Consider the following 10,201-nt stretch of genomic DNA (forward strand, 5'->3'; position numbering starts at 1 on the left):
ACTACACAAGGAGGAAAGCATTTGTTCCATGACTAAAACAAATGTAGGCATTGTTTTTCAAACATATTAGCCAGTACGGTAGGGAAATCTAATGTATGATTTGTGAAATAGTTCAATAGTTGCACCCCTTGAGATTTTAATGACTAATTAATCATTTTAATGTGGCATAGAAATTTACAAAAATGATCTATAACAATCACATAACATTTTTCTAACATTTGACTTGTCACATCACAGGTAAGCTCCCAATAAATTAATCCAAAATCGGTGTATGTTTTTGTGTAGTGAATTTAATGACATCAGCAAAGTCTTAGACACGTCCCACTTCCTGCTTGGAAGGAGAGGAAACGCGTGCCCCACACATCATTCCCCGAGCTCCTGCTAACAAAGGACCATCTTGTGCTCAACACAGCAGATATTTACATTTGTGAAGTAGCAAGACTCATTCTTTCATTCCTGTGTGTGTGTTTATACATATTCCCAACTGCATAGAATAGCTTCAGGTCTTTGACCTGAATATATGGACATTAACTATCCATATACAATGTTTAATCATCATGAAATGCTTGGTTAAAGTGCTTGCTCTGACCTGGCCATAAGATCAGTGTCAGCATTTCTAACCTTGTCCACCACCTGTTCCAACTATGCTGTTCGGCAAACAGTTCAGGCCATTCATCACCAAAATAAAGTTCAATCTCTAGAATATCTCTAAACACACAGGTATTCCTATCATTATGAGTTCATTCCATAGGCTAATGATTTATAAACTGTATTGTCTGCCCTCTTAACCTAAACCCTAAACTTCACACAAAACTACAGGCATTTTACATTCTCCAAACACTTTATTCTGTATGATTAATGAGTTACCTTTCCAAAATCAGGACCAAAAAAAAAGAGACCCCATTTGACATTTGAACCCTATAATGTAGGAAATACCAGGTACACACACACACACACACACACACACACACACGCACAGACACACATCTATTAATGACACTGCAGTAAAACTCCTGATTCCTGGAGAGGGAAGAGGACGTGTTCTAAATGATAATGAAACAATAACTTAAACTTACATAAATCTTTGATTCAGTAAACACAGTTTCTAGTATATTTTGTGATATTGCTTTGCTCAGAGAAACACCCTGGATAAATAGCATCAAGGATCTGCAATAAGAAGAAAAAAGTCTTGTTTAATGTGAAAGCTTGGAGCTTGTTTAACTTCCGCTGATAACAGACAATAGATTTTTAGATTTAGACTTAAAAGAACTAACTGCGCTTGAAAGACTGTTTTCTTGGCAGAGGTTTATGGGGCTTCTGTCTCTGAAAGAATGGGTGCGAGAGAAGAGAGCAGGGCAAAGGTTCTCAGATTTCAGCTTCATGGGGGGTAAAGGGGAGGATTTTTATTTCCGAGTGCACACTCTCCATTCAGAGCTGCCTGCACTCAAACCGGCCCAGGATCAGTCTGCAGGAGCTCCAGCTTCATCACACACTGTTCTGGAATAAATGCTTCATCATTAGGAGGAACCAGTAAACCGAGTGCGTTCTCTTCTGCTCCTGAAGCGCCAGACATGATCCTGTCGGCGGATTCCAGGACTCTACTGCTCTTTGTGGCAACTCTAGGCGCATTTCTGGCCCTTGTTAAATGCCAAGAGGAGGATGACCGTGAGTTTACCACCATTTTCTCATTTTACGCTCAAAAGTTTCAGAAGTGTTTCGCTTTAATGCACTTCAATGCTCTCAGACTTTTCAAATCTCTTTAAACGCCGAGGGCTGAATGCATTGCGTACACACTAATGAAAGATAAAGCTTTGCGCTCCGCTGGGGGTGAAACTCGAGGAGCCAAGGTACTGGGGAATATATGAAATAACAGTGCTTTTATTGGGAAACAAAGACATATTTTCTGGTAAAAGTAGGCCTATAGAAAAAGAAAAAAGAAAGAAAGAAATGAGAGAAAATCGAGGATAAACACACTTCTGCTTCATTTATTTAGTCTAGGGCATTTCTGAAGTGCATTCATTAACTCCTGCTCAGAATGTGTTTATGTTGAAGAGCAAAGACTGAAGCACTGAGCAGCAGCATGAAGGTATTTAGAGTATTTCATCCATCAGGACACCTGCGGGACACACACACACACAGAGAGTGCTGATTTATTTCTGGACTCTGATAGCTTTATTCGATCAGTGTTTATTGATTGATTGGTGTGTGAAGAGCTCCTGATGGCCTGCAGGCTCAGCTGGTCCGGCCTGTAAAGAGTGCATTCTTCTGCTGTCAGGGGCCACCGGGGCGAATCCAGGCTTGCTCCAGCGGCAGATGCTCCAAACACTTTCATATAATGAGAAATGTGAGCTGGAGGGGTTCAGAAGCACTGCTGTCTGTAGTGAAGGCTCCAGAGGTGTATCAGTGGCTGGCGTCAGCAGCGGTGGGCCTCCGCCAGAGTTACTGCTCCACACACTTAAAGTGCTTCCATCTGTTTTCTAGATTACCCAGGGGCTACGACAGACCGGGGAAAGAAGGAAACTGTCTGGCGAAAAGCTATTGGAAAAACATAAAAAAGACAGAGGCAGCTATTCTAATTGAGCCAGCCACATTCCTTTGACCATATTTTGGAAATGTAGGAGTAATAAGCTCACCAGTAAACAAGATATTTCACAGCGAGTTTTAAAAATAACATCAATTAGAGGAGGGGGGGGGGGGGACTGAAAAGAAACTGAGCAAAAGCTAACAATTGGGTTATTGTATTAGAGAGGGTATGAGTGTAGGGCACTGATCGGCTCAGTCAGGGCATCTTCTTACGTGCTGCACTCATTAACCTACACAGAAGGGGACAGGAGAGACCTCTCACGTGTGCCCAATCTGGAGCTTTCCTACATTCTCCACTTCTGAAAAGAGAAAGAGCTCAGGCTTGTGTTCCTGTCTCTCAGACAGCAGAGCAGAACGAGGACTGATGAAGACTATTGTGAGGAAGGCCTGGAGTGTGTGTGTGGGAGGGAGTGAGTGTGTGTGTGAGTGAGTGAGTGTGTGTGTGTGTGAGTGTGTGTGTGTGTGAGTGATTGTACTTGTTTTTCTATTCTGGTGGGGACTAAAACCTGAATACCTTGAAAATCTAAAAATGCAGAAAGTTTCCTGTGAGGGTTAGGTTTAGGGTTAGGGTTGGTGTAGGGCGATAAAAAATACGGTCTGTACAGTATAAAAACCATTACACCTATGGAGAGTCCCCACAAGGATAGCTGACCAGACATGTGTGTGTGTGTGTGAGAGTTGAGTGTGTGTGTGTGTGTGTGTGTGTGTGTGTGTGTGTGTGTGTGAGTAAGTGTGTCTGTGTGTGTGTGTGTTTGTGTTTGTGTTTGTGTGTGTGTGTGTGTGTGTGTGTATGCGTGTTTGAACAGGCAGTGTACAGACACACACTTCCGGAGCCGTGTGTTTAGATTTGCCAAAAGCTTGTGAATTGCTCAGTCTTTACTTTTCATAAAGGTGACATTCTTGGTCGTATGGGGTCTGTAGGAATGTACCGAAAATAAACAGGCCTGTGAGGTAAACAAACCAGTGCTTCTGTGAATACCCTCAGTCTCTCTCAGAGATGGTGGGCAGGTGGGGTGTTTTAAATAATCTGAGGGCAGTAAATCAGGCCACTCTCTCCAGATTTGATCATGATTGTTAATTAGCTGGATTCACTGATATTAGTTTTCTGCTGCCATCTTGTGGTGTGTGTATGAATGAGTGTAACAATGATGAACCCTAATGATCAAAATGTAATGCTTTCTACTGTATGCATTAACACTAATACGAGTCATGTTACACTAATCATGACGCTTCTATGGTTTGGGATCTCAAACCCAAATCATGATTGGTATATTTCAAGCACTATGCTTTAACTCTCGACTCACTCGCTCGCTCACTCACTCACCCAGCCACCTCTTCCTCTTCCTCCTCCTCCTCCGCCTTTTCCTCATCTTCATCTCCCTCTTCCACCTCTTCCTCATCCTCCTCCTCCTCCTCCTCCTCTCCCTCTCCCTCTTCCTCCTCTCCCTCTCCCTCCTCCACCTCTTCCTCCTCTCCCTCTCCCTCTCCCTCCTCCACCTCTTCCTCCTCCTCCTCTCCCTCTTCCTCCTCTCCCTCTCCCTCCTCCACCTCTTCCTCCTCCTCTCCCTCTCCCTCCTCCACCTCTTCCTCCTCCTCCTCTCCCTCTTCCTCCTCTGCCTCTCCCTCCTCCTCCTCTTCCTCCTCTCCCCCTCCTCTCCTCCTCCTCTTCCTCCTCCACCTCTTCCTCCTCTCCCTCTCCCTCTTCCTCCTCTCCCTCTCTCTCCTCCACCTCTTCCTCCTCCTTCCTCTCCCTCCTCCACCTCTTCCTCCTACTCCTCTCCCTCTCCCTCCTCCACCTCTTCCTCCTCTCCCTCTCCCTCTTCCTCCTCTCCCTCTCCCTCTCCCTCTCCCTCCTCCTCTTCCTCCTCTTCCTCCTCTCCTTCTTCCTCCTCCTCCTCTCCCTCCTCCTCCTCCTCTTCCTCCTTCTCCTCCTCCTCCTCCTCCTCTTCCTCTCCCTCCTCCTCCTCCTCCGACTCTCCCTCTCCCTCCTCCTCTTCCTCCTCTCCCTCCTCTCCCTCTCCCTGTTCCACCTCTTCTTCCTCCTCCTCCTCTTCCTAATCTCCTTCTTCCTCCTCCTCCTCCTCCTCTTCCTAATCTCCTTCTTCCACCTCTCCCCCTCCCTCCTCCTCCTCTTCCTACTTTCCCTCTTCCTCCTCCTCCTCTCCCTCCTCCTCCTCCTCCTCCTCCTCCGACTCTCCCTCCTCCTCTTCCTCTCCCTCCTTCTCCTCTTCCTCCTCCTCCTCCTCTTTCTCTCCCTCTCCCTCCTCCACCTCTTCCTCCTCCTCCTCCTCTTCCTCCTCTCCCCTCCCTCCTCCTCCTCTTCCTCCTCCTCCTCCTCTCCCTCCTCCTCCTCCTCTCCCTCCTCCTCCTCCTCCTCTCCCTCTTCCTCCTCCTCCTCTTCCTCCTCTCCCCCTCCCTCCTCCTCCTCCTCCTCTTCCTCCTCTTCTCCCTCCTCCTCCTCTTCCTCTCCCTCTTCCTCCTCCTCCTCCTCCACCTCTCCCTCCTCCTCCTCTTCCTCCTCCTCTTCCTCCTCTTCCTCCTCCTCTCCCTCCTCTTCCTCCTCTCCCTCCTCCTCCTCCTCCACCTCTTCCTCCTCCTCTCCCTCCTCCGCCTCTTTCTCCTCCTCCTCCTCCTCTTCCTCCTCTCCCTCTTCATCCTCTCCCTCCTCCACCTCTTCCTCCTCCTCCTCCTCTTCCTCCTCTCCCCTCCCTCCTCCTCCTCTTCCTCCTCCTCCTCCTCTCCCTCCTCCTCCTCCTCCTCTCCCTCTTCCTCCTCCTCCTCTTCCTCCTCTCCCCTTCCCTCCTCCTCCTCCTCCTCTCCCTCCTCCTCCTCCTCCTCTTCCTCCTCTTCTCCCTCCTCCTCCTCTTCCTCTCCCTCTTCCTCCTCCTCCTCCTCCACCTCTCCCTCCTCCTCCTCTTCCTCCTCCTCTTCCTCCTCTTCCTCCTCCTCTCCCTCCTCTTCCTCCTCTCCCTCCTCCTCCTCCTCCACCTCTTCCTCCTCCTCTCCCTCCTCCGCCTCTTTCTCCTCCTCCTCCTCCTCTTCCTCCTCTCCCTCTTCATCCTCCTCCTCTCCCTCCTCCTCCTCTCCCTCCTCTTTCTCCTCTTCTCCCTCCTCCTCTTCCTCCTCCTCTTCCTCCTCCTCCTCCTCCTCCTCCTCCTCCTCGCGCTCCTCACAGAAGATCCAGGCAGCTGTACTCAGGATGGCCAGTTCTACAGGGACAAGGACGTGTGGAAGCCGGAGCCGTGTCGTATCTGTGTGTGTGACACCGGCGTGGTGCTGTGTGACGAGATCATCTGCGAGGAGCTGAAAGACTGTCCCAAACCTGAGATCCCATTTGGGGAGTGCTGTCCCGTCTGTGCTGCTGACCAGCCGCCCTCCACTGATCGTAATTTATTTATCTCCCACTATTATAAATAAATTACAGTTGTATTCATATTTGTTTGATGGTTTTTGGGTTTGTTTGTTTTTTAAAAAAGCACCTTAACAATTTATGGATGCCTTTTTAAAAAAATATACCCCAAACAACTGATTACAAACAATTTGAAATGAGGACAGACTAACCGTAGCGTTGTCTTTGTTTGGAGTGAGATGGACACATGTGGGAGTCATTCAGAGAGAGCTTGACTTCAGCAGACACGGTGTAGAGTTTCATCTCACTCTTAAACTCAGGGAGGGAGGGATTTCTCCTGGTCACCTTCGCAAAAGAAAGAAACAAGCAGACGAGTCGTGTTCAGACAGAGCTGGGCCGATTGCGTAAGCTTAGCCTCGATGTGTGATTAAAAGCTGGGAATTTAATGGTAAAAACCTGATAATTGGTTATTACAGCAAATAACTGTAATAGTAAGTGTAATCGAACCTAGAACGTTCTAGAAGTGAAACCCATTACCAGAATTCACATGGTATTTCAATGAAATAATTATGTTTTATCTGCTTATTAATTTTTTGTTCTTATCAGTTATGCACATTACGTTTTAGTGTTATATCTAATGTAATTAAATTAATGTTTATTACATTGTTTTGGTGTAATGTGTGACTATGGTGTTTTATATGTGTGTGTGACAGACAAATACAAAATTTTAATTTTACTTTCAATTTCACAGATTTATTATTATTTATTTTTTTAATTGTTACATTTTTTTGCGATGTAGTTAATAAGTCTAAATTATTTAAATTAGACCAATCCAAGTTTTCATGTAACTGGCTTTAAGAAGTTAGGGGCGGTTTAGAAGAAAAGCAAGCTATGTGAGATCCTGGAGAGACTGTGAGGAGATCATCAGATCTAATACTGCTGCTGAGCTCCTCAGAGTCTGCTGTCAGATGAGAACGACAGGTCCTAGCTTGTCCTCGGGTCATGTATGGGGAAACTGTCATCTCCTAATTATGTCTCTAACTTCTCAAGCAGTGTAACGCCAGATTCATAAACTCAAACCCAGTGTTGGGGATAACGCATTACAACTAACAGGAGTTACGTAATCTGATTACTTTATTCAAGTAACTAGTAAAGTAGCGCATTACTTTTTAATGTACAATAAAATATCTGAGTTACTTTTTCAAATAACGCTAGGTACTTCTTCCCATTTCCTGATGAACAGCTCTTTGTCCTCATGTTGAGAGAAGTCAGGAGGAAGATGTCTCTGTAGTTCTAGAATAAAAGGGAACATGCATTAATTAATGAGAATAATGCATTAATCTCACTCGAGAAAAAAAAAAAAAAACCCTTAGATGCAAACCTGTAATAATTAAATGTTAAATAACACAGATATCCTTTCTGTATTTAATCTCATTTTATAAACCAATGTCTTTGGTGCTGACCTTCAGTGATCCAATTAAACCATACTAATAAGCCAAAATTACTCTAGATAAACATTTGTGCTTCTTTTTTATTGCTGAAGTGTGTCGAACTTTCTTCTTTTGTGCTCTATTGTACAGATGTGATTTACTTCCTCTTCAGCCTGAGACTTATTCATTTAGCTTTTAGTGTGAAAGGGCTTTTACGGTTTACCAAAAAATATAACTTTTTTATATTAAAAACAAACAAGCAAGCCCTGCCTGGATTGAAAAAGTCAAGTCACCTTTATTTATATAGCGCTTTAAACAAAACACATTGCGTCAAAGCACTGAACAACATTCATTTGGAAAACAGTGTCTCAATAATGCAGAATGATAGTTAAAGGCAGTTCATCATTGAATTCAGTGATGTCATCTCTGTTCAGTTAAATAGTGTCTGTGCATTTATTTGCAATCAAGTCAACGATATCGCTGTAGATGAAGTGACCCCAACTAAGCAAGCCAGAGGCGACAGCAGCAAGGAACCGAAACTCCATCGGTGACAGAATGGAGACAAAAAACCTTGGGAGAAACCAGGCTCAGTTGGGGTCAGTTCTCCTCTGACCAGACGAAACCAGTAGTTCAATTTTTGATCTATTATGAAATACATGAGGGTGAACGATAATGGGCCACCAGCACCTTTAAAATAAGAGTACATTCACACTGAAGCATTAACAGTTAGGATCCTGGAGGCACAGAGTTTAGCTCCAGCTCTAATTAAACCCAGCTGAAGCAAATAATGAAGGACTTCATACTCTAGAAGCCTCCGGGCCGCTGTGTTGGAGTCAGGATCTATTGAGCAGCTCATCTTTCATTCCATTCATGTGCCATAGAGACGAACGCTTCGGGTTCATCACATCTTTCTGTTTGATATGACATTCATGAGCATTACTTTAATGTCACAAAAATGGTTTAAACTAATCATTAACAGCCCAAAGAATTGAACCTAATCTTTTACTGTTAATTAAAACTAAATAGTACATGTGATGTTTTAGTCTTGATTTGTGGCAGATTTATAACAGCTGAAATGCAAACAATAGCATTAGAATTAGAGCCGTCCAAAAATCATGTAAACCGTTTCAAAAGCACCTTGAGTAGTGACTTGCTTTAATCAGTTCTTACTAACTCATTACATAGTGATTTGCAGAAACAAGCATTCTTGCTAAAAACCATGATTGGTGCACGTCTGAACATGTAAGTCACTGGTAAACAGAGAAGAGTCTCGGGTAGTGACAGGTTTAATAAGAAAAGAAAAAAACTGCTGAAACCATTAGACTGATAATCATTATAAAGTGCAGCTGAAGCTCTGACCGTGTTCTGCAGTTAATCGTCTGGATCTGTGTGAATGCAGTAGATATGACCTGTCAAGTCATTTTTGCTCTGCCAACAAAGCAGAGCTTAGGTTTGCTTTTATATGATGCTCTTTTAACGTTGTTTTCTTCTCTTTCTTCCGTGATAATAACAGGCTTGCCAGGTGCTAAGGTGAGTCTGTGTTTAATGTCTGCTTGAATGTGTTGTAGGTTATGATTAAGTCTCAGGTTCGTCCTGTCTAGAGATGCTGTGTTTCTCTCAGATGTTAGTTCATGTGTAGAAATCAATCTTTTAAGCCACGCTGTCTGTGTACGCTGGTGTTTTCAAGTTTAATCTGAATAATGCCATTGAATGCATGACAGCACATCATTTCTTGTGTTTTTAAGAAAATATCTTCTCTAATGTGCCTAATTCAGCATTTTCCCATTGTGCAACAGGGACAAAAGGGAGAACCAGGAGATATAACAGATGTAAGCTGCAGACTTGTATCATTGATGTGTGTGTGTGTGTGTGTCTGAGTCGCTGTGTGTGTGTGTGTGTGTGTGTGTCTGAGTCTGTGTGTGTGTTTGTGTGTGTGTGTGTCTGAGTCGCTGTGTGTGTGTGTGTGTGTGTGTGTGTGTGTGTGTGTGTGTGTCTGAGTCGCTGTGTGTGTGTGTGTGTGTGTGTGTGTGTGTGTTTGTGTGTGTGTGTGTGTGTGTGTGTGTGTGTGTCTGAGTCTGTGTGTGTGTGTGTGTGTGTCTGAGTCTCTCTGTGTGCGTGTGTGTTTGTGTGTGTGTGTGTCTGTGTTTGTGTGTGTGTGTCTGAGTCTGTGTGTCTGTGTTTGTGTGTGTGTGTGTGTGAGTGTGTGTTTGTGTGTGTGTGTGTGTGTGTGTGTGTCTGAGTCTGTGTGTTTGTGTGTGTGTGTGTGTGTCTGAGTCTCTCTGTGTGCGTGTGTGTTTGTGTGTGTGTGTGTGTGTGTGTGTGTGTGTCTGAGTCTCTGTGTGTGTGTGTGTGTCACAGCTACTTCACTCTTGAACTCCTGCAGTGATCCTTCATCGCAGCACTGATGAGCTGTGTCAGATCTCTGAGTGGATTCTGTGTCTCTTCTTCTTCTGTGTTTGTTTGAGGTGATTAACTGACGCTCTGCTGGTTTCTCCCTCAGGTGACGGGACCGAGGGGACCAGCTGGTCCTATGGTATGAATACTTCTGGGTTTGCTTTAGCAGTGTTGTTGCAGCATGCTCAGAAACACACAGCGTTTGATGTCTGTCCTTCTCCAAACAGGGACCCCCAGGAGAACAAGGGCCCCGAGGAGACCGAGGAGAGAAGGGGGAGAAGGTGGGCTTCTGTTGAGCTTCAGGCTGCTCTTGTGATCTTCTCTAGACTCACAGACTACACCACATTCAGAAGAGACAGCAACATATTTGTTTTATTATTATTATCATGATTTAAATGTAAATTGCCCATTGTCCTCATTTATTTTATTTAGTTGCTTTGGTCTG

The 10,201-nt window shown here is 44.7% G+C and overlaps 1 protein-coding gene across 3 annotated transcripts in view; it reads left to right on the forward strand.

The window, feature by feature from the left end:
• The first annotated feature begins 1,428 nt into the window (after positions 1-1,428).
• col2a1b (collagen, type II, alpha 1b) overlaps positions 1,429-10,201 on the forward strand; it is a 47,958-nt gene continuing 39,185 nt past the window's right edge. Inside the window, exons 1-6 of one of the 3 annotated variants that reach the window (XM_052568485.1) lie at positions 1,429-1,665; positions 5,759-5,968; positions 8,876-8,892; positions 9,159-9,191; positions 9,863-9,895; positions 9,984-10,037. In XM_052568485.1, the coding sequence (XP_052424445.1) occupies positions 1,572-1,665; positions 5,759-5,968; positions 8,876-8,892; positions 9,159-9,191; positions 9,863-9,895; positions 9,984-10,037 (441 nt within the window). In that variant the 5' untranslated portion in view covers positions 1,429-1,571. The remainder of the gene's footprint in view (positions 1,666-5,758; positions 5,969-8,875; positions 8,893-9,158; positions 9,192-9,862; positions 9,896-9,983; positions 10,038-10,201) is intronic. The other 2 variants (XM_052568486.1, XM_052568487.1) reach the window with 2 other exon arrangements.

This window comes from Carassius gibelio, chromosome B11 (assembly GCF_023724105.1).
Source record: "Carassius gibelio isolate Cgi1373 ecotype wild population from Czech Republic chromosome B11, carGib1.2-hapl.c, whole genome shotgun sequence".
In the NCBI taxonomy this organism is placed as follows: Eukaryota; Metazoa; Chordata; class Actinopteri; order Cypriniformes; family Cyprinidae; genus Carassius; species Carassius gibelio.